This window comes from Chiloscyllium punctatum, chromosome 40 (assembly GCF_047496795.1).
Source record: "Chiloscyllium punctatum isolate Juve2018m chromosome 40, sChiPun1.3, whole genome shotgun sequence".
In the NCBI taxonomy this organism is placed as follows: domain Eukaryota; kingdom Metazoa; phylum Chordata; class Chondrichthyes; order Orectolobiformes; family Hemiscylliidae; genus Chiloscyllium; species Chiloscyllium punctatum.
Window position 1 is genome coordinate 26,044,256 of NC_092778.1, and position 25,144 is coordinate 26,069,399.

At 43.8% G+C, this 25,144-nt stretch overlaps 1 protein-coding gene across 2 annotated transcripts in view; it reads right to left on the reverse strand.

Moving 5' to 3' along the window:
* LOC140464442 (kinesin-like protein KIF19) overlaps nucleotides 1-25,144 on the reverse strand; it is a 302,590-nt gene that overhangs the window by 244,938 nt on the left and 32,508 nt on the right. The window contains exon 2 of one of the 2 annotated variants that reach the window (XM_072559496.1): nucleotides 16,623-16,703. In XM_072559496.1, the coding sequence (XP_072415597.1) occupies nucleotides 16,623-16,703 (81 nt within the window). Of the gene's footprint in view, nucleotides 1-3,346; nucleotides 3,399-16,622; nucleotides 16,704-25,144 lie in introns of those variants that run through there. The other variant, XM_072559497.1, reaches the window with a different exon arrangement.

A 25,144-nucleotide genomic window follows, 5' to 3' on the forward strand; every position in this document is an offset into this window, starting at 1 on the left:
TGGTACTCTAAGGCACAGCCTTAGAGTAAAGGGAAGGCGTTTTAGAATGGAGATAAGGAGAAACTTCTCCAGCCAGAGAGTGGTGAACCTATGGAATTCACTTCCAAAGAAGGCTGTGGAGGTCAGGTCATTGAGTATATTTAAGACAGAGGTGGATAGGTTCTTCATTGTCAAGGGGATCAAGGGTGACAGGGAGAAAGCTGGAGAATGGGGTTGAGTAACTTATCAGCTATGATTGAACAACAGAATAGATTTGATGAACTGAATGGCCTTATTTCTGCTCTTTTGTCTTCTGGTCTAATTAATCAGGTATGTTTTTCTAACAATTGGGAATGGATTAATGGTTATCAGCAGACTTTTAATTCCAGATTTTTACTGAATTCACAATCGATCAAGGCGGTATTCAAACCCAGGAACTCAGAACATTACCTGTGTACAATGATAATACCACTGGGCCATTTGTTCTGGTCAAGGTTGGTGAAGCAGATACATTCAGGCTAAATCAGTAAAGGGAGAACAGAGGGTAAAATAGGCATTAAGTCCTTTATTGATAGATAAGGCACAAGTCCTGGGTAACAAAAAATAGAAACTGCTGGAGACATTCAGCAGGGTTGGCAGCAACTGTCCAGACAGAAAAACAGAGTTAATGTTTTGGATCCAGTGACTCTAAATCTTAGGGTACCAATATGATACCAATACTGTGCATGGAAGCCTGACTCCGAAAGTGTACCATATCAGACACAAAGAGGAGAGGCACAATTGATTTAAATGAATAGCAATAATATCTGGTTTTTGGAAAGCTGGGAGGCCTTGTGGTACAGTGGGTAGTATCCCTGCCTCTGATTCAGTAGATCCAAGCTTGAATCCAGTCCAGGTGAGATGTGAGGAATGTTGGATCAACCATGAGCCTACTAAATGGCACAGCAGGCTCAAAGGGCTGCATGGTCTACTCTTGTTGTAATTTCTTATGGTTTTATAGGTGCCAATGACCACAGAAGGTGCACTCTTGATGTGACTATTGTCAAGCTGCAAATCCTCTCAAAACACAGCATGGCAGGTGGTGAAAGTACAATAGATTACTGGTCAGTCACACAACGGAAAGATATTGGAGCCTCCACCATCTCTATCCATTACTCCAGGCTACGACAAGAAGGTACAAGTGTATGTTGCCATAGCAACGCATGCTCTTTGAGTGAATTATAACACATCAGCCCCAAAAAGTTTGATCTTATCACCATACTTAAATCTAAATAATTCCAACTCTCACAAACATTGCCAATTTGCACTCAACCAATTGGCAGAGACTAGTAAAATGATTGTTTGCATGCTCTGACTCTTTTAATGCAGTGCCTAAATTGTACAACGCTGTGCCTGTCAAACAACATCTGCTTTCAGCACATTAAGTCCTGATAAAAGTCTTGTGCAGTAGATAAATACTTGCAATTACATTGGCTCTTATCACATCTCCCCAGAAGTGTCCCAAAGCATTTTGCACACAATGGCTGATCTTGCATTGTAACATGCACATACCCTGGACCATCAATCCATACCACACTCAGCCTATCGTTCAGCTGATTCTAATAGAACAGAGAACATCGAACAGTACAGCATAGAACAGGCCTTTCGGCCCACGATGTTGTGCCGAGGATTATTCCTAATCTTCCTCTTAATATCTTAAAACTGTGACCCCTCATGCCAGTCAACTCTGCCCTGGGGAAAAGTCTCTGGCTGTCGACTTGATCAATGCCTCTCATTACCTTGAATACCTCGATCAGGTCACCTTTTCTCCAGAGAGAAAAGTCTGAGCTTAGTCAACCTCTCCAGGCAGCATCCTGGTAAACCTTCTTTGCACCCTGTTCAAAGACTCCATATCTTTCCTATAGTAGGGCGACCAGAACTGGACACAATATTCCAAGTGTGGTCTAACCAGGGTCCTGTAGAACTGCAGCAAAACCTCGTGGCTCTTAAACTCGATCCCCCTGCTAATGAAAGCCAAAACACCATAAACTTTCTTAACAACCCTATCCACTTGGGTGGCAAGTTGGAAGGATCTATGCACTTAAACACCAAGATTCCTCTGTTCCACCACACTGCCAAAAATCCTGTCTTTAAACCTATATTCAGCATTCAAGTTCAACCTTCCAAAATGCATCACTTTGCATTCATCCAGGTTGAATGCCATCTGCCATTTCTCAGCCCAGCCCCGCATCCCGTCTATGTCGCGCTGCAGCCTGCAATAGTCCTCCATACTATGAACGGCACCTCCAACCTTTGTGTCATCAGCAAATCTACTAACCCACCCCTCAACCTCCTCATCCAAGTCATTTACAAAATCTACAAAGAGCAGAGGCCCAAGAACATCGCTCACCACTGACCTCCTGGCAAGATATTTTCCATCTACAACTACTCTCTTCCTTCTATCAGCCAATCAATTCTGAATCCAGACAGCCAAATTTCTCTGCATCTCATATCTCCTGATTTTATGAATGAGCCTACTGTGGGGAACCTTGTCAAATGCCTTGCTGAAGTCCATATATACCACATTCACTGCTTGACCTTCATTGACCTGTCTCGTTACCTCCTCAAAGAACTCAATAAGTTTTGAGAGGCATGACCTGCCCCTCACAAAGCCATGCTGACTGCCTTTAATCAGGCCATGCTTTCCCAAATAGTCATAAATCCTATCCCTCAGAGTTATTTCCAAAACCTTGCTGACCACAGACATAAGACTGATTAGTCTGTAATTGCCAGGGATTTCCTATTCCTCTTCTTGAAAAGAGGAACTACATTTGCCTCCTTCCAGTCCTCTGGTATGACTCCCGTGGAGAGTGAGGAAACTTAGCAACCTCCTTTCTCATTTCCCAGAGCACCCTAGGATAAATCTGGACTGGTCCTGGGGACTTATCAATCAAAAATTTCCAGTACATCAACTTCATCAATCTTGATCTGTTCAAGCCTGTTTCCCAGCGCCTCAAAGTTCTCATTCACAACAAGGTCCCTTTCCTTAGTGAAAACCAAAGCAAAAATCTCATTTAGGGCTTCCCCTATCTGCTCAGACTCCATGCACTATCCGTGACAGGCCCTACCTTCTCCCTGATCATTCTTTTATTCCTCACGTATAAGTTAAATGTCTTTGGGTTCTCCTAATCCTTCCTGCCAAGCCTTTATCATGGCCCCTCCTGGCTCTCCTCAGTCCATTTCTGAGCTCCTTTCTAGTATGCCTGTAATCCTCTAAATCTATGCTAGATCCTTGCTTCCTCCACCTTACGTAAGCTGCCTTCTTCCTTTTGACGAGAAGCTCCTCTGTTCTCATCATCCAAGGCCACTTAATCTTACCCCTTCTTACCTGTCTCAGATGAACAAATTTGTGCATCACTCACAACGACTGCTCCTTAAACAGTCTCCACATGTCTGTTGTGTTCTTTCTGTGGAACAATTCTCCCAATCTGTACTTCCTACCTCCTGTCTGATAGCGTCATCGTGCGGCGAGATGAGGGGAGACGAGATGAGGGTTGCTGTAACGTGAGATTCAATGGCAGCTTTGTCTGAGTATAAACTCTCTAATGAGATGAGAGTTCACAATTCATTCCAAATATCCATGATTCTGGCCAGGACTCAGAACTAGATTATAAACAGAATCAACACTAATTTGGAATGACAGCAAAGTGCTCTTATCTCATACTGTATCGCTCAGATTACTGCTTGACCAGGATTTACCACTTCACTAATGATGTCGTTTCTTCATGCACCCTTTGTCTTTCAGCTGATTTTACTCGCACTAAACAATGGATGTTCTGTGACATAACTGTCATAACATTGCAGCTCTTTTCGTGGATGATGCCCTTGCAGTGCCCTTATCCTAATGAGACTGTCCAAACCAGAATGACCTGATGTTGACTGGCATGAGACATATTTAACTCAGGTTCTGCTCTTTGCAATTTGCTGAGCTAAGAGGAGGTAATGGACAACAGCTACCTCAACATCTCCAGAACAAGAGGGAAAGCTTAAGATTAGTTCATAATACTGTGAACTAACTAGGAATTGCTGCAAGAAAGGCATACATACAGGTACATATATATACTTAATGAGTATGCTCATGGACACAGAATCTCTCCAGGATGAATTAACAGGATTGGCACATGAAGAATGACTTCTTGGATATGTTTCCAGAAGCTACTACCCATAGGCAAATGAGAAGGGAAATTAGAAAGGGAGAGAAACTGCTCAGACAAATAACTTGCATTGTCTAAGTTGCTGGTACTTGCAACTTTTATTTATTGCAGTGCCAGGTTATTAGACATTTAACTTTCTTCAGAACTATCACTGGACTTGAAATGTTAACTCTGCTTTCACTCCATAGATGCTGCTACACCTGCTGAGTTTCTCCACCAATTTCTGTTTTTGTTTGTTTCAGATCTCCAGTATCTGCAGTTCTTTGTTTTATTTGATTTGTGCAATTCCCTTATTCAGGAGTTCTCATCAGAACAGCTGATCAGCTGCAAGTACTGCAAGGCTGATCTCACAATCCACCAGGTCAAATGAAGGAAAATTCACAACTGCCCCATTACTGTTTTTTGATAGCTCTACTGCAGCTTTTAAACCAAGGCCGTAGTGCCCTCTAGCCTATTCACAATTTCTGATAAGATTGACCTCTCATTCACCCCTCCCTTGTCAAACTTTGTAAGGACCGTTCCCTCCAAGACATGCTGGTCTACTCCTCCTTTACTTCCAGCATTTCCCCACAGTCACATGGCACTTTCCCATACAACCTGAGAAGGTGTAATACCTGCCCATTTACCACCTTCCTCCTCGCTATCCAAGGCCACAGACACACCTTCCAGTGATTTATCTGCCCTGCACTCAATCTAATCTACCGTATTTGTTGCTCACAACATTGTCTCCTCTACACTGGGGAAAGGAAGTGCAGACTGGGAGATCGCTTCACAGAGCACCTACGTTACATCTATAAAAAAGATCCTGAGCTTCCAGTCGCCTGCCACTTCAACACACTACCATGTTCCCTGGCCAACATCTCTCTGTGTCTCTCAGGCTTGCTGCAGTACTCTAGTGAAACTCAGAGCAAGCTGGAAGAACAGCACTTCCTTTTCCATTGGGGACCTTGCAGCCTCCAGGACTCAACATCGAGTTTATTAATGTGACAGCCTCATTCCATCCTTTCATGTGCTTTATTCACACCCACACCTGACTTGGTCCTGTTATGACATAGGTTGCCTTTAGCACAGTTACCCATTGCCATCCACTCCTAGGCCATTTATCACAGTGTATGGACTGATTTCAGCATAGATAATCTATTTTATTAATCTTTGCTCTTCATTATCACTTATTAAGCTTTCCTTCTGTCTTGGCCTGTTATCTATAATGTCCTTGTTTACTTAGTCCTTTCATATCTCTCTGTCTGGGCTCTATCTCCACCTATCCCCTTCTCCCTTCCACTCCCATTTTGGCTTCGCATAACTAGCACATTTTTTTTCCAGCTTCTAACAGTTCTGTAGAAGGATCACTGGGCCCGAAATGGTAACTCTACTTTCTTCCCACAGGCGCTGCTGGACCTGCTAAGTTCTCCGGCAATTTCTATTTTTGTTTCAAATGCCAAACTATACTAATCCCATTTACCAGGGATCACAGTGGCTCAGTGGTTAGCACTGCTGCCTCACAACACCATGGACCTAGGTTCGGTTCCACCCTCAGACAACTATCTGTGTGGAGTTTGCATGTTCTCCCTGTATCTTTGTGGGTTTCCTTCCAGTCTAAAGATGTGCAAGTTAGGTGGATTGGCTACAGGAAATGCAAGGTTATAGGGTGAGGAGGTGGGATGCTCTTTCAAGGGTCAGTATGACTTGATGGGCCAAATGGCCTGCTTCCATACTGTAGGGGTTCAATGACAACTGCACTTACTCCATATGCTACTATGCCCTGGCATTTTAGTGCTCATCAGGTGCTTCTTAAATGTTGCAAGTGCATCTGCCTTCACCACCCTCACGAGTAGCACATTCCACTTTTCTACAACCCTCTGGATGAAACATGTTTTCTCAGATTTCCTCTAACACTTTAAACAGATCCCCCTCTGGCCCCTCTGCTCCAGGGAAACCAAACCCAGCCTCTCCAGTCTCTCCTCATTGCTGAGACTTTCCATCCCAGGCAACATCCTGGTGAATCTCCTTTGCACACTCTCCAGTGCAATCATGTCTTTCCAATAGTGTGGCAGCCAGACCTGCACATAGAATTCCATCTATAGTCTTGCCAATCTTTGATAAAATTTCAATAAGTCTTCTTTTCTCCTATATCCTGAACCCCAGTTAATGAAAGCAAGCATCCCTTAAGTCTTCTTCATTACCGACCACCATGCTGACACCTTCAGGGATCTATGGAGCTGTACATCAAGGTCCCTTTGTTCCTCAGTATTCATTGTGTGAATCCTTCCCTTGGTTAACTCCCAAAATGCCTCACCTCACACTTACCATGATTTTACTCCATCTGCCATTGCTATGCCCAATTTCCCAGCTGATCAGTAGGCCTGAGACCATCCTCCTCAATATCAACATATCAACACCACCAATTTTTGTGTCAACTGGAAACTTACTAATTATACCTTCTACAATCACATCCCTGTGGTACACCACTGGTCACAGACTTCAAGTCATGAAAAAAATCCTTCATCATCCTTTGGGACCAGTTCTGGGGGAAGTGAGACTGTTACAAATTGGACAGTCTACACTGGGCAGGACTGGAACCAATGTCCAAGGAGGTGCTTTTGCTAACGCTGTTGGGGAGGGTTTAAACTAATGTGGCAGGGGGATGGGAACCAAATTGAGGAGGTTAGTGGACAGTAAGGAGGTAGTAACTAAAGCCTGTAAGGAACTAGATAATGAAGTCAGTTTGACTAAGGGGAAGAGTGGGCAGGGAGCAGATGATGAATGCACAGGGACTGGTGGTCTGAGGTACATTTATTTTAATGCAAGAAGTGTTGTAGATAAGGCAGATAAACTTAGGGCTTGGATTAGTATCTGACAGTCTGATGGTATTGCTATTACTGAGACTTGAGACTGAGGGAACGTCAAGATTGGCAACTAAATATCCCAGGGTATAGACGCTTCAGGCGGGATAAAGAGGGAGGTAAAAGGGTTGGAGGAGTTGCATTACTGGTCCAAGAAGATATCACAGCTGTGCTGAAAGAGGGCAATATGGAAGACTTGAGCAGTGAGGCAATATGGGCAGAGCTCAGAAATAGCAAGGGTGCAGTAACAATGTTGGCGCTGTACTGCAGGCCTACCAACAGCGAACATGTGATAGAGGTACAAATAGGTAAACAGAAAGATGCGAGAGCAACAGGGTGGTGATGATGGGAGATTTTAATTTTCCCAACATTGACTGGGATTCACTCAGTGGTTTACATGGAGCAGAATTTGCAAGGAGCATCCAGGAGGTTTTTATAGAGCAGTATGCAAATAGTCCAACTCGGGAAGGGGCCATACTGGATCTGGAATTGGGGAATGAGCCCAACTAGGTAGTTGAAGTTTCAGTAGGAATACTGCTTTGGGAATACTGATCACAATTCCATAAGTTTTAGCATACTCATGTACTAAGAGTCCTAAAGGAAGAGTGTTAAATTGGGGAAGGCCAACTATAGCAAAATTCAGCAGGAGCTAGGGAATGTAATTTGGGAGCAACTGTTTGAAGGTAAATCCACATTTGATATGTGGGAGGCTTTTAAAGAGAGGTTGATTAGAGTATAGGATAGTATGTCCCTGTGAAAATGAAGGATATAAATGGCAAGATTAGGGAACCATGGATGACAGTTAAAATTGTGAGACTGGCTAAGAAATTAAAGGAAGGTCTAGGTAACTGAAGATAGATGTAACTTTGGGAGAATGTCGGGAAAGTAGGACCAATCTGAAACAAAGAATTAACAGGGATAAAAGGAGTCATGAAATATCTTTCACAAACATGGTTAAGGAAAACAGGGTTTGTGGGCGGCACGGTGGCACAGTGGTTAGCACTGTTGCCTCACAGCGCCAGATACCCGGGTTCAATTCCTGCCTCAGGCGACTGACTGTGTGGAGTTTGCACGTTCTCCCCGTGTCTGCGTGGGTTTCCTCCGGGTGCTCCGGTTTCCTCCCACAGTCCAAAGATGTGCAGGTCAGGTGAACTGGCCATGCTAAATTGTCCGTAGTGTTAGGTAAGGGGTAAATGTAGGGGTATGGGTGGGTTGCGTTTCGGCGGGTCGGTGTGGACTTGTTGGGCCGAAGGGAAAATTAAAATCTCCCATCACCACCACCCTGTTCCACACTGTAATGTAATCTAATCCAGTAATCTAAATCCCAAAGCCTTTTATTCGTATATAAGGAGAAAGAGGGCAACGAGAGAAAGGGCTGGCCCAAACAAGGATAAACGAGAGAAGTTATGCATGGAGTCAGATAAAATGGGTGAGATTCTTAATGTGTACTTTGCATCGGTACTCACCAAGGAGAGGGACATGATGGATGTTTAGGTTAGGGATAGAGGTTTGATTCCTCTACGTCAAATCATCCAAGGCATTAAGGTGGACAAGTCCCCAGGTCTGGATGGGATCTATCCCAGATTACTAAGGGAAGTGAGACAGGAAATAGCTGGGGTCTGAATAGATATCTTTGCAGCATCCTTGAACACGGCTGAGGTCCCGGAGGACTGGAGAATTTCTCATGTTGTCTCTTTAAAAAGGTTTAAAAAGAGTAGCAGGGATAACCCAGGTAATTACAGACTGGTGAGCCCGATGCCAGTGGTAGGGAAGCTGCTGGAGAAGATACTGAGGGATAGGATCTATTCCCATTTGAAAGAAACAGTAACAGGCAACATGGTTTTGTGCAGGGATCTTGTCCTACCAACTTGATAGAATTCTTTGGGGAAGTGACAATGTTGACTGATAAGGGAAGAGCTGTAGATGTCATATACATGGACTTCAGTAAGGCATTTGATAAGGTTTCCCATGGTAGGCTGATGGCGAAAGTGAATTTGCATGGGGTTCAGGGTATGCTTGGTAGATAGATATAGAACTAGCTGGGCAGCAGGAGACAGAGAGTAGTAGTGGAATGGAGTTTCTCAATATGGAGAACCATGACCAGTGGTGTACCATGGGGATCTGTGCTGGGGCCACTGTTGTTTGTTATATATATAAATGAAATGGAGGAAGGTATAGATTTCCTGATTATCAAGTTTGCAGATGACACTAAGATTGGTGGACTAGCAGATAGTGAAGGGGACTGTCAGAGAATGCAGCAGAATATAGATAGACTGGAGAGTTGGGCAGAGAAATGGGAGATCAAGTTCAATTCAGGCAAATGCGAGGTGATGCATTTTGGAAGACCAATTCAAGAGCAACCTATACGGCAAATGGAAAAGCCTTGGGGAAGATGATTTACAGAGAGATCTGTGTGTTCAGGTCCATTGTACCCTGAAGGTGGCAACGCAGGTTGATAGAGTGGTCAAGAAGGCATACAACATGCTTTTCTTCTTTGGACAGGATATTGAGTACAAGAATTGGCAGATCATGTTACAGTTGTGTCAGACTTTCATTTGGCCACATTTGGAATACTGTGTACAGTTCTCATAGAATCCCTACAGTGGAGAAACAGGCCCTTCAGACATCAACTCTCCAAAGAGTAACCTGCCCAAACCCATTCCCCCCCACTATTTACCACTGACCAATGCACCTAACCTATACATCCCGGAACACTATGGGCAATTTAGCATGGCCAATTCATCTGATCTGCACATCTTTGGATTGTGGGAGGAAACCGAAGCATCCAGAGGAAACCCATGCAGACAGTCACCTGAGGCTGGAATTAAACCCAGTCTCTGGTGCTGTGAGAAAGTAGTGCTAACCACTGAGCCACTGTGCCACCTACAGTTCTGGTCACCACATTATCAAAAGAATGTGGATACTTTGGAGAGGGTGCAGAGGAGGTTCACCAGGATGTTGCCTTGTATGGAGGGTGCTATCTATGAACAGAGGTTGAGTAGGTTAGGATTATTTTCATTAGAAAGACGGAGGTTGAGGGGGGGACTTGATTGAGGTCTACAAAATCATGAGGGTGGATAGCAAGAAGCTTTTTCCCAGAGTGGGGGACTCAATTGTTAGCGGTCCTGAGTTTGAGGTGAGTGGGAAAAGTTTAAGAGAGAAATGCATGGAAGGTTCCTTACACAGAGGGCGGTGGGTGCTTGAAATGTGTTGCCAGTGGAAGTGGTAGAAGTGGGTACGATAGCATCATTTAAGATTTACCTAGACAGATACATGAATGGGCAGGAAGCAGAGGGATACAGATCCTTAGAAAACAGGCAACAGGTTTGAATAGAGGATTTGGATTGGCACAGGTTTGGAGGGCCTGTTCCTGTGCTGTAATTTTCTTTGTCTTTTGTTTGTCTTTCTTTCCTCCTAGATCTAAACCAATTTTGGATCCAGAGTCTTGGATCCCATGGGCTCTTATCTTTTAGTTAGTCTTTTATGTTGGACCTGTCAAAGGCTTTTTTGAAATCCATGTAAACCACATCAACTGCACTACCCTGATCGAAATATTTTGTTCCCTTTTTCAAAAAAATGAATTGAATTAGTCAAACAGAATCTCCCTCAAATAAATTTCTGCTGAGTATCCCTGATAAATCACTGCCTTTCCAAGTGTTGATTAGCCCTGTCCCTCAGTTTCGGAACTAATATGTGCTTCTTTCATTTTCTTTACAGAATTCTCAGTATTCCTTGACATCCAAAGTTCCTTGGACTTGCTGCCTTTACTCTTAGAGGAACACACTGATCCTGAACTCTCACTACACTGCTTTTAAAAAGCTCCCATTTTCCAAATGTAAATTTATGTGCAACTAGCTTCTCCCAATTTCTGTTGGTCAGATCCTGGCTAATGATATTGAATTGGTGTTCCCCCAATTTAGACACTTACCTTCCGTACCCTTTTAATAATGACAATGAAACTTTAAAGACTTATTGTCACTGTTCTCAAAATACTCCCCAACTGACACTTCAACCACTTGACCGGCTTCATTTCCTACAATTAGGTCTGGCACTGCCCATCTCTAGGTGGACTTTCCTGTGTGCACTTTAAAAATTCCATCCCATTTAATCCTTTCACACTGAGGTGACTCCAGTTAATGTGAGCAAAATTGGAATTCTCTACAACTATAACAAGAGTGTCATGGTTCCTCAAGCAGCACAGCACCAGGGGTTTGATTCTAGCCTTGGGTGACAGTCTGTGGACTTTGCATGTTCTTCCGATGTCTGCATGGCTTTCCTTCAGGTGCTCGCGTTTCCTCCAACAGAACAAAGATGTGCAGATTCGGTGGATTACCCATGTTAAATTTTCCAGGGAAATGCAGGGTTACTGGGACAGGGTAGGAGGCTCTTCAGTGGTGGGTGCAGACTTTTCACACCATCGGAATTCTATGATTTATAACCCTCTTCCTCTCATTCCTCTCTATTTGCCTACATCTGCTCCTTTATCACCCTCTGAATGTTGGGAGGCCTATAGTAAAATCCCAGCAAAGCAATCGTCCCTTCTTTATTTCCAAGCTCTACTCAAGTGGCCTAATTTGAAGAGCCTTCTCGAACATCTTCCCTCGTTACTGCAGTGATGGTCTCCTTTATCAATAATGCAATGACCTCTCTTACATCGCCCCCACCCTGTCATGCTGAAACTTCTATATCTTGGAATGTTGAGCAGCCAATCCTGTCCTTCCTTCAACCATGTCTCAGCAATTCCCATGTGATCAATGCTCTTAGTTCATCTGCTTTACTAGTCAGGCTCCTTGCATTAAGATAGATCAAATTTTGCTTTCCCGATCTCCCATGTGCATTGTCCTGCCCATGTCTTTTAGGCCTGGTGGACTGTCTGTGTATTCCTTCTAAATCTGTCTGAACCTTGCTCCCGACTTTATGTCTGCTACGTGCCCCATTGCCCTGCCAAATCAGTTTAAAACCGACTCAACGGCACAAGCAAGCCTCCCAGCAAAGGAGATTTTAAAATCCTATGATTCTCTTTACTGGGCTGATCAAGACAGGCAATACAGACACGCAATACAATGGTAAACAGTAAACAGAATCGAAGGCAGGACTGTACAGAGATGGGTCCAGCAGCTCACATTATGCTGCAATAATGAGAATGGCAGCATCCTTCAGTAATGTTCGGCATGAAGCCAGGTTTCAGTTTTATTGGGCTTAGCATGAATTATGGATTTTATTCTTCAGGTCCCATACATCAGGTTTCACTGAGTCAAACCCAACAATTAGTGGATCTAGTTAAACTGCCATTTATCCATGTACAGTGGAGAGGTTTCAACAATTTGTTTAATGTAGTGAAGCTCTGTTAATGGGGGAATTAGAGCATCTGTAAGATGATACTCACTAAATCAGAGAAACTTGTACATGCAAAAACATAAGAAAACAGAGCAGCAGTCAGCCACTCAGCTCCTCAAGCCTGCCTGGCCATTCTTTTTGATTATTAGTGAGTATCACATCCTGGGATGGGAATAATCTCGGGATCGACGACAGGGGGCTGGCGGGAAGGTAAATTAATCCTATAAAAGTTTATCTCAGGAAAAAACGTATGCATGCTGAGCAGGAGCAGACATGGGGCGGTTGAGTATGTGAGCTTATATATTTGGGCGGCTGCAACATGGGTTGGTAACTGGGACTTCAATGTTGTGGCCATTTCAGAGACATGAATACGGCAAGACAGGAATGGTTGTTGCAGGTTCCAGGTTTAGATGTTTCAGTAAGATCAAGGAAGGTAGTAAAATGGGGAGGTGTGGCATTGTTAGTCAAGGACAGTATTATGGTGGCAGAAAGGACATTTGATGAGGACTCGTCCACTGAGGTAGTATGAGCTGAGGTTATAAACAGGAAAGGAAAGGTCACCCTGTTGGAGGTTTTCCATAAGCCTCCAAACAGTTCCAGAGATGGCGAGGAAAGGATTGCTAAGGTGATTCCGGATCAGAGCAAAAGTAACAGGGTAGTTGTTATAGGGGACTTTAATTTTCCAAATATTTACTGGAAATACTATAGTTTGAGTAATTTATTTTTTTTGTCCAATGTGTGCAGGAGGGTTTCCTCACACATATGTAGATAAGCCACAAGAGGTGAGACCACATTGGATTTGGTACTGGGCAACGATCCGGGCCAGGTGTTAGATTTGGAGGTAGGTGAGCACTTTGATAATAGTGACCACAATTTGGTTAAGTTTACTTTAGCAATGGAAAGGGATAGGATTGTAATGCAGGGCAAGAGTTATAGCTGGGGGAAAGGCAATTATGATGCAATTAGGCAAGATTTAGGATGCATAGGATAGGAAAAGAAACTGCAGGGGATGTGCACAATTGAAATGTGAAGCTTGTTCAAGGAACAGCTACTGCGTGTCCTTGATAAGTATGCACATGTCAGGCAGGGACGAAGTGGTGAGCGAGGGAACCGTGCTTTACTAAAGAAGTTGATTCTTTGTCATAAGGAAGAAGGAAGCTTATGTAAAAATGAGACATAAAGGCTCAGTTAGGGTACTTGAGAGTTACAAGTTAGCCAGAAAGGACCTAAAGACAGAGCTAAGAAGAGCCATGAGAAGTCTTTGCCAGGTAAGATCAAGGAAAACCCTAAAGCTTTCTATAGGTATATCAGGAATGCATTGCAGTAACATTAGGGCCTGTCAAGGACAGTAGTGGGAAGTTGTGCATGGAGTCTGAAGAGATAGGGAATCACTAAATGAATTTATTTGCCAGTATTCACATAGGAAAAAGATAATGTTGTCGAGAAAATACTGAGATACAGGCTATTGGACTAGTCGAGATTGAGGTTCATAAGGAGGCGGTATTAGCAATTCTGGAAAGTGTAAAAATAGATGAGTCCCCTGGGCCGGATGGGATTTATCCTATGATTCTTTGGGAAGCCAGGGAGGAGATTGCAGAGCCTTTGGCTTTGATCTTTATGTTGTCATTGTCTACAGAATAGTGCCAGAAGACTGAAGGATAGCAAATGTTGTCCCCTTGTTCGAGAAGGGGAGTAGAGACAACCCTGGTAATTATAGACCAGTGAGCCTTACTTAGGTTGTGGGCAAAGTATTAGAAAGGATTATAAGAGATAGGAATAATTTGATTACGGAGAGTCAACACAATTTTGTGAAGGGTAGGTCATGCCTCAGAAACCTTATTGGGTTCTTTGAGATAGTGAGCAAACAGGTGGATGAGGATAAAGTCGTCAATGTGGTGTATATGGATTTCTGTATAGCATTTGATAAGGTTCCCCACTGTAGGCTATTGCAGAAAATATGGAGGCTTGAGATTGAGGGTGATTTAATGGCTTAGGTCAGAAATTGACTAGCTGAAAGAAGGTAGGGTGGTGGCTGATGGGAAATGTTCATCCTGGAGTTCATATGCTAGTGGTGTACTGCAAGGATCTGTTTTGGGGCCACTGCTATTTGCAGAGCCTGGCTAAGAGGTGGCAAATGGTGTTTAATGAGGAAAAGTGTGAGGTGATTCGCTTTGGAAGGAGTAACAGGAATAGAGTGTACTGGGCTAATGGTAAAATTCTTGGTAGTGTGGATAAGCAGAGAGATCTTGGTGTCCATTTGTATAGATCCCTGAAAATTGCCACCCAGGTTGATAGGGTTGTTACGAAGTTGTACGGTGTGTTAGGTTTTATTGGTAGAGGGATTGAGTTTCAGAGCCATGAGGTCATGTTGCAGCTGTACAAACTCTGTTGCGGCCACACTTGGAGTATTGCACACAGATCTTGTTGCCGCATTATTGGAAGGATGTGGAAGCATTGGAAAGGGGACAGAGGAGATTTACCAGGATGTTGCCTGGTATGGAGGATGTTGCCTGATCTTATGAGGAAAGGACTTGTGACTGTTTTCATGAGGGAGATGAAGGTTAAGAGGTGACTTAATAGAGACATACAAGATAATCAGAGGATGAGATAGCATGGACAGTGAGACCCTTTTTCCTCAGATGGTGATGGCTTGCACGAGGGGACATACATTAAATTGAGGACTGTTAGAGATAGGACAGATTTCAGCGGTAGTTTCTTCACTCAGAGAGTAGGAGTGGAATGGAATGCACTGCCTGCAACAGTGGTAGACTCGCCAACTTTAAGGGCATTTAAATGGTCATTGGATAAACCTATGGGCTGATAATGGAATAGTGTAGGATAGATGGGCTTCAGATCAGAGGCACAGGTCGGTGCATCATTAAGGGCCGAAGGGCCTGTACTGCACTGTACTGTTCTATGTTCTATACTCTAAATGCTCACCCAGCTAACATCATCCACAGCCCATGCAAGAGCAATGAAAAAATCCTCGGGACATCTGAATAATGTGGATAACTCAAACTCACCGTAGGCAAACACAATACATGTAGTCAAATTCCTTGAGTAAGATACCATAAAAAAAAGAGAAATGAATAACCAGATAATCTGAAACAGAAACTGCTAGAAAAACTCAACATGTCTGGCAGCATCTATGGACAGAAAGCAGAACCGGGTCCAGTTACCCTTCTTCAGAACTCAATATAATCTGATTTTGGTTGTGTTAGATGAGAAGGATGTCTCTTTAAAAATGATGTTATAGGATGTGAAAATTGAAGTGGTCAACATGAAATGTCTTTGTGACCCTATGGAAAATGGTGAGGGTGGATTGTTTTGGCTGTTCCCGAGGAAATTGTTGAAGTCATTTGGCAGAATGCCTCAATGCCAGAACTTTCCAATAAGCACCAAGAGATTGCTTGGCTGGTTGTGAGAAAGATTTTTCCGTCAGATCCTTCCTACACACCTAAATTCTTGTCCCCTTCACACATTGTCATTGAGGTGGCTGTATCATTGTCTATTACCTTGTGGAATTTGCCTTTGCAAAAAAGCTCTGGAGAGCGATGCAGTAGTTTTTGTTGAGCTTTACCCTGAGCAGCTCCATAACACAGGATTCTAAAGTCTGCTGTAACATCTGGGTCTCTAAGTGTGACAGTGTTGAGAGTGTTTGGACTGTCTAAGGTCTTGGACTGAATGCTGAGGGTTTCACTAAAACTTGGAGAACACACTGTGGAGACGCTGTCCAAAGCTTTACTGATACAGTATGATGGGTAGTTGGAACTCATGTAAAACCCCTTTGGCTGAATGTGTCAGGGAATGTTTGACATGCAATTGGACACTGCAGCTACAACCTGGAATGGCAAATATAGCAATACCTAGCATTGCATTGAAAGAAAATTATTTGTATTACATTTATGTTATTTTAAATTTCAACTGATAAATAAAATATCCTCTTAAATTTTATTCTGTCATTGGAAAACAAATGTAACCTATTCTTTGGATTTACTTAACCAACAAATATATTCATTAATACTGAATTTTTTAATGGGGGAAGTATACTAAACCTCTACTTGTGGATGTTATATATGTCATTTGAAACATAAGCTGAAAGAAAGAGTGGGGTAGTGGGGGGGGCGGTGGGGTTGCAGATATTTTACATTTAGAATTTGATGAAAAGTTACAAGTAAAGAAGTTCACATGAATAGCACAGTTCTGGTATAAATCAACATTATCAAACCTGCTCAAATTCCATGCTTGCAATAACAGGAAAGCCAATTACCTGATCATCTATTTTGTGTGCTATGCTGCTGGCTCCTTCATCAAGTTCTGATTCATTAATGGGACGGATTCGAAGAGCCACCTGCAAGTATGCAAGTTGAAGAGGATATTAATGTTCACATCTTCATGCTGCATGGTCAGAACTCCAAACAATGGCTTTTTCTAATTCAAGAACATCACAGAGGAGGTGGCATCTTAATCATGACATTTTCTGTAGACTGACCTTGTCAAATACACAAATGTGCTTTCACTGAAAACAGGGAAAGAATAACACACGAGTTTAGGCTTTTTGGAATGGGTTTGGGAGGTAAAGAGCCAGGAAGGTAAACAGATAGATAGATTCCCTACAGTATGGAAACAGTCCACAACAAGTCCACAACAAGACCGTCTGAAGAGTAACCAACCCAGACCCATGTCTATGTTTACTCCTAACTAACACACCTAACACTACAGGCAATTTAGCATAGCCAATTCGCCTGACCAGCACATCTTTGGATTGTTGGGGTAACCAAAGCACCCGGAGAAACCCAAGCAGACACGGGGAGAATATGTAAACTCCACACAGACAGTCACCCAATGCAAGGATTGAAGCCGGGTCCCTCGTGCTGTGTGGCAGCAGTGCTTAACCACAGAGCCACTGTGCCGCTCTCAATGATGGTGTGCCAGTGCTTCACACCATTATGCCATTTTGCCAATGGTAGGAATATTGATCATCGTGGCTACCAAGAGCACAATGGAGCCAGAGGGACAAACAGAGAGGGGCTGGAACAATTCAGCCTCAGGCCAACCCTGCCTCCTGACTGATCTGATCGTGGCCTTGACTCCATTTTGCTGTCTACCCTCAATAACCTTTCACTCCTTTCTTAGTCAAGGATCTATTCACCTCAATCTCCACAGATACACAGATAACCTTTGATGTAAAGCACTTCTTCTCATTTCTGTCTTAGTTGAGAGATCCTTTAGATTGTGTCCTGGTCCTCCACTGGGGAAACACCCCGTTAACTGCCCTCAAGGTCTTATATATTTCAATAAGATTATATTAATTCTCCCAAAATCTAATTGAGTTCAGCCAGAACCTGTTCAACCATTCCTCAGAAATTAAAGGCCACTGCCAGGCTCGCATCTTTCTCCCACTGGAAAAGCTGCTACTGAGGAGGTCTCCATTTTGGCACTTGATGGCCCACAAGGGGGTGCTTGGTGGACAATGGTCACCCTCAAAGTAAATGGTGCTACCAGTCTACATACAGCTTTGTTCCTAGGTTTGAGCCATGTGGAGAAGTTAAACAGGCTGAATAGGATTTACATGCATTTGGAGAGATGAGGGATAGTCCGCATGGTTTTTGTGCAAGGGAAATTGTGTCTCACAAACATGATTGAGTTTTTTTGAGGAAGCAACCGAGAAAATTGATGAGGGCAGAGTGGTAGAAAAGACACTGTTTACTTGGACATTAATAAAGTCTTTGGCAATGTTCCACATGGTAGACTAATGAGGAAAGTTAGATCACATGGGATTCAGGGTGAACTTGCCAACTGGATACAAAATTGGCAAGTGACAGAGAGTAATAGTGAAGGTTGTTTTTCAGACTGAAGGCTAGTGACCAGCAGTGTTCCACAAGGATCAGTGCTGGGTCCCATTTTGTTAGTCATTTATATAAATGATTTAGGTAAGAATATCGTAGACATGGTTAGTAAGTAAGTGGATGACACCAAGATTGGTGGTACAGTGCACAGTGAAGCAGGTTATCTAAGCTTACAAAGAGATCTTGATCAATTGGGTCAATGGGCTGAAGGGTGACAAATGGAACTTAATTTGAATAAATGCAAGGTATTACATTTTGGTAAACCAAAGGCAAGACTTACACAATTAAAAGTAGAGACTTAGGCATTGTTAGAGAACAGAGAGATGTAGAGGTTCAGGTACATAATTCTTTCAAGTTTGCACCACATTTGGTTAAGAAGGTGTTTAGCATGCTTGCCTTCATTGGTCAGACCTTTGAGTATAAGGGTTGGGACATTGTGTTGAGAATGTACAGGATGTTGGTAAGGCGTCTTCTGGAGTTCTGTGTCCAGTTCTGGTCTCCCCTGTAATAGGAAGGATACTATTAAGCTGGAGAAGGCTTAGAAGAGACTTATCAGGATGTTGCTAGGAATGGAGGGTTTTAGTTATAAGCAAAGGCTGGGTAGGCGGGGACTTTTTTCATTCGAGCGTAGGAGGTTGAGTGGTGACCTCTTAGAGGGTAGAAAAGACACTGTTTACTTGGATATTAATTAAAGTCTTTGGCAATGTTCCGCACGGTAGACTAATGAGGAAAGTTAGATCACATGGGATTCAGGGTGGGGCTTGTAAAATAATGAGGGGTCCAGATAAGGTGAATGCCTTTTCACTAGGGTAGAGGATTTCAAGACTAGGAGACATACTTTTAAAGGGAGAGAAGAAAGATTTTACAAAACCATGAGGGGCAATTTTATGCTGTATGACCCAATGGCTGGGGCTTTTTTTCCTGGAGCGTTGAAGGCTTGGGGAGGGGGCAATAACCTTATAGAGGTTTTATAGGATCATGAGGGACATGGAAGGATGAATAGCTAAGGCGTTTTTCCTTGAGTTCAAAATTAGAGGGTCTAGGTTTAAAGTGAGAGGGGAAAGATTTAAAAGGGACCTGAGGGGCAATATTTTCACACAGAGGGTGGTGCACATTTGGACCTATTTAAAAGGCATCATATACATGGGTATATGAATTGGAAGGGATAGAGGGATATGAGCTAAATGCTAACTAATGGGACTAGATAAATTTAGGATTTCTGGTCAGCATGGACGAGTTGGACCAAAGGGTCTATTTCAAAGCTGCATAACTTTATGACTCTATAACTGCTCCCATGTTGCCAGAGCCTGATTAACTGATATGAGCTCCCTAGACTGCACAGACCTGTCTTAGACAGTACACTGCCTTCCATCAGTCCTCGGCCTTCAATCAGTCTTCATCCTGTAGATGTGATTCCTCCCTCACCCAACCCAACATGATGCTAATGGTGGAGGCACCACCACTTAGAAAGCCCAATTACCCTCAGGGCCAGACTGTTAGTGGTACTTCACTGGCTGCCATTGGCAATTTGCAGCCCCAGATGGCTCTAAGCAGGATAGACTTTTAACTTCAGCCCCAAACTTCTCTGACCAAAGAAAAAAATCCAGGTGTAGTTTTCGACCTGTGACAAATAGCACAGTTACCTAAAAATAAAATTATTCACTGTACTATGGGACTATTTAGTGGCAGCTCTCAAATGTTCTAGATATAGCTATAATAAATCCTTCTGAATGACTACTAATTCAAGCGAAACATTAAATAAGACTAAAAAAATCCGTAAGCAATGACAGATAACAAAACCCTTCTCGTTGCTGTTCATAGTCACTCATCTGTGTGATGTTCCCTTTCATTTGAATTGTTAAAATGTAAACTAATTAATTTTTATTTGGAGACAGGATGACCAATCATTCCCATATCTATACACTGATATACTGCTTAACAGAGCCTACTTGTTACCCCATTTCCAATATACAAAAGCTGTTTTTTCTTTTACCTCCCCTCCCGAACATTGTATGATACAGAAGTGGCTTTCTTCTTTTTTGTTTTCTATTTCCTATGATTTAGAATGATGAAAAAAAGACAGGAAACAAACTACATTGGCAAACTAGTAAGGAATATAGAAACTGACAATAAGAGCTTCTTGAAATATATAACAAGTAAGAGACAGGCCAAAGTGAACATAAACCCTTGAGGAAATGGAATACTTTGTACATCCCATTAATACTAAAAAATCTGGGGGGCAATTAAGTCTCATCTCCAACACTAATGAAGTTATATTAAACAAACTAATGATGCTAAAGACAGATTAGTCTCCTGGCCTTGATGTCATGCATTGTATGATCAGGCTACGGAGATAGTGGATGCGTTTGTTGTAATTTTCCGAAAGTCCTTAGACTTTGGCAGTTTTCCAGTCCTCAGGTACTTCTCCAATGTGACAACCCTATTCAAAAAGGGAGCCAGGCAAAGAGTGAGTAACAAAGAGGTTAAACCTAACATCTGTTGTTGGAAAAATAATGGAATCAATTATCAAGGAAGTAATAACAGAACACTGGAACATCAACACCTAATCAAGAAGAATCAGCATGGCTTAATGAAAGAGAAATTGCACCTGACTAGTTTATCAGAGTTTTTCAAGGAAGTCTCAACTAGAGTGGATAGAGGGAACAAATGGTTGTATTGTATTTGGACTCTCAGAAGGCATTCAACAAACTACCTCGCAAAAGGTTAAGTCATAAGTATTGGAGGTAGTATCTGGTATGGTACAGAATTGGCTAAGGTGCAGAAAACAGCTAGTGGGAAAAGGGTCTCGTTTTCAGGTTGGTGGCCTGTGACCAGTGGAGTTCCACAGAGATCAATGCTGGGCCCACAACTGCTGACAACATATCTGAATGTTGAGTGTGTTGCTGGAAAAGCACAGCAGGTCAGACAGCATCCGAGGAGCAGGAAAAATCAACATTTCGGGCCGGAGTCCTTCATCAGGAAACAGCCTGCTTCTCGATACTGCCTGACCTGCTGTGCTTTTCCAGCAACACACACTCAACTCTCATCTCCAGCATCTGCAGACGTGACTGTCTCCTAACAGATAATAATGACTTGGAGGAAGGAAGCGAACGTACCATAGCAAAATTTGTAGATAACAGATTGCGTTTACAGGGAGATAATGATAGGTTAAATCAGTGAGCAAAAACTTGGTAAATGGAGTATAAAGTGCGAAAATGAGAAGTTCCTCATTTTGGAAGGGAGAACAAAAGAACAGAGTATAGTTTAAATGCTAGAAAAATGCAAAAAGCTGCAACACAAAGGGGCTTGTATGTACTTTTGCACAAAACATAGAAAGCTAGCACACAGGCACAACAGGGAATCAGGAAGGCTAATGGAATATTGGTACTTATTTCAAGGGAATAGGCATATGGTGAGACCACATCTGGAGTAAATGAATAGTTTTGATTCCCTTTTGTCAATGTGTTACTGGTGCAATTCAGTTGTCATCAGGGAATTGTTTCAGTGGCTGGTTACAGCCTGTGTGTTACTCTCTTTTTGAGAATTTTGTGGCAGGGCTTAGCCCTTGGACTCTAGTTTTCTTTGGGTTTTTTTGTGTGTTTGGACTGAGCCCTTGTGAGAAAATACAACTCTCTAGATGAGCTGTGCCTGTGGGTAGGCCTGATCCTTGTACTAGGCCTCAGTAAAAACTGAACACCTATGTGTGCTGGGAGGTGAGCACTTGCTGCACCCTGGAGTTTGGGAGTGGACCAAAACCCCTATGAGTTAACTGCACCTTTACAATGTGAGTGGGCCATGGATCTCCAAGGATCAGCCAGGATTCTATGGAGACTAAACACCTGTGGGGTGTGCATTTGTTGCCTTTAGGAGTGGACTTTGCCCTCTGTAGGCTCTGTTTTTAACAATTGACTCTGCAGTTTGGAATGGACTCTACGTCTGACTATTGTGGTTCTGTTCGCCGAGCTGGGAATTTGTATTGCAGACGTTTCGTCCCCTGTCTCGGTGATATCCTCAGTGCTTGGGAGCCTCCTGTGAAGCGCTTCTGTGATGTTTCCTCCAGCATTTATAGTGATACATCAGAAGTGCTTCACAGGAGGCTCCCAAGCACTGAGGATGTCGCCCAGACAGGGGATGAAACGTCTGCAATGCAAATTCCCAGCTCGGCGAACAGAATCACAACAACGAGCACCCGAGCTACAATTCTTCTCCCAAACTTTCTATTTCTGACTATGTATTTTCCATACTGGAATGGACTCTACATTTTGAAGAGAACTGTTTATGGTAATCGACTATGTATCAAAAAGGACTCTTGGTAACTGATTGTCTTCTTGCTTGTTGGGTTTATCACCTGCACGGTCTTGTCCCTGGGTGTGGGAAGCGCATAGGGAGACAGCTTTCATGACAACCTGAGAGTGGGGTAGGGTAGGCCATCCTGTGAACCTGATGGTTGGTAGGTTGTCCTGAAAGCTGGATGGTGGGTAGGCCACCCTGATGCTAGGTCCCCCAAGAGCTGAAAGGTGGATAGACGGTTCTGAGTGTTGTTGCCCTGAGATGGGGTGATCGGGACAGGCTGTCCTAGAGGTGGTCTGATGGTGTGTCAGAGTGGCCGAGCACCAGAAGGTGCATAGGGGCAGGCTGAGATCTGGAAAGATTGTGGGCTGCCCTGCGTGCTGCCATCCCAGGGAAGGGGATGGGTTGTCCAAGAGTTGGCTGGAAGGTGTCAGGGCCATCCACAGGCCGGATGGTGAATCAGGGTGGGCGAGAGCCCAATGGTACACAGGGGTAGACCGAGAGCTGGAAGGCAGGTAGGCCATCTTCAGTGCTGTCACCCCAGGCAGATACCGGGACAGGTTGTCCAAGAGGTGACCGGAAGGTGCGTAGAGCAGTTAGGGAAGCTAGGTAGGCCATCCTGATCGCTATTGTCCTGGGGGAGGGAGGGGGAGGGGAGTTGGGGAAGCAGGATGGGCTGGCCTAGAAGTGGTTGGAAGGTGTCGGGGTGGACTGAGAACTAGAAGGGGTGGGGTATGGGGGGGAGGGGGGGTTGGAGTGAGAGCTGGCAGGGGTGGGCTGCCTTAGAGTGACTGGGGGGGCCTTCCGGGGGGTCTGATTTTATGCATTTTCAAATGTAATTGGATTGTCCAGTTAACAATTGAAACTGGATTTGAGGTTTGTCCTCCTTTTCCCTGAAAACTGGCTGAATAATAGGGTTTGGGGCCTGGCTTTGCTGTTTCTCTGTATACAACTACTAATGTTAGCTGTTTGTAAACTGTATCGTTTAATATTTTTTTTTAAAATGCCAGATTAAAAAAAAAATGAGGAGACTTCGAATCCCCTCAGTCTAGGGGACTGACTCTGTGCTGGCTGGGCCATAGTGTTACTGCTGCTATTGATTTCTGCTTTTTTTTTCGGTGTTGGGGGAGGACCTGATTCCTGAACTAACTGAATTATTTAGCCAGTTTATAAACTGGCATTCCTTTTTTTCATTAAGGCCTGATTTCTAAACTGGCTGATCTACCCAGTCAGTGTTTCAGGTGTAATTCAGCCCTCATTAGGGAACTGTAGTTTCACTTGCTGGGTACAGCCCGTTAGTCCCTTTTCTCAAAGTGAAAGAGTATATTGATTTTTGTGGCAGGGCTTGTCCCTTCTATTCTGGTTTTCTTCCTTTTGAATGTGTTTTCACTTTTTTTTGGTGTTTTGGACTGAGCCTTTGAGAAAATACACCTTTCCAGTTGAGCTGGCCCTTTGTGGGTGTCTAGGCCTCTGTAAAGTTTGAACATGTGTGTGTGCTGTGAGGTAAGTAATTGCTATATCCTGGAGTGGGCCAAACCCCTGTGAGTTAACTGCATCTTTACAATGTATTGTGTACCTGTGAGTGGGCCTGGTCCTTTTTTAGGTGGACCAGGTCTCTGAAGACTGAACACCTGTGTGTGGCGTGGACTCTGCCTTTTGGGGCTGGACCAAACCCTTGAGTTAACTGCAGCTTCACAATGTACTGTGTTCCTGAGAGTGAGCCTGGTTATCCTTGGAAGAGCCAGACCTCTGGAGACTGAACATCTGTGTGTCTGTGCTTTGAGATTAGCATTTGCTATATCCTAGAGTTTGGGTGTGGACTCTGCCTTCGGGTGTGGACTGTCTTGGTACTGGAAATTGTTTTGAGAATTTTGTGAATTGTTACTGTATGTGGGTTTTATAATTTAACTGTTGTGAGCCAGCGTGGGCTAGTCAGTACATGAGGTGGCTGTGAGCTGGAGGGTCTATGATTTTGCCTGAAGGAAAGTGGTCTAGGCAGCCAACAGCATGCTCATAGGAAAACTGGTCAAGGGAGGGCAGCCAATACACGTGCTGACCAGGGGCTGGAGGGTTGATGATCGGGCTGGAGGATTGATGATCGGGCTGGAGGAAAGCTGGCTGGGAGGACCCTGTCAGTACGTGGGGTGGGTGGGCCAGGCAACTGATAGTGTCCTCGCAGGAAAGCTGGTATATGGTCAGTACACAGGGAAGCTGGGCCAGATGGCTGACGGCACCTGGTAGGAAGGTCCTCCAGGGAGGACTGGTCAGTACACAGGGACGCTGGGAGCTGGACAGCTGATGGCCAGTCAGTAGGAACACTGGCCAGGAGAAAGGGTCACTTAGTACGTAGGGTGGCTGGGTGCTGCAAGGCCAACAGTCTGGCTGCAGGAAAACTGTTTGGTTAGTTCGCAGGGTGAGCGGGAGCCAGTGGCTGATGTCCATCCTGGAAGAAAGTGGGCTGGGGAGGGTCAATCAGTACGTGGGGCGGTTGGAGACTGAAAGGCTAATAACCAGCTCATAGGAAAGTGGTCTGGGGTAGTCCCGTCAGTATGCAGGGCGATTGGGAGCTGGGTGATTGAGCTGGAGGAAAGTGGAACTGGGAGGGTTGGTCAGTACACAGGGTGGCCAGATACCAGAAGGCTGATTACTGTCC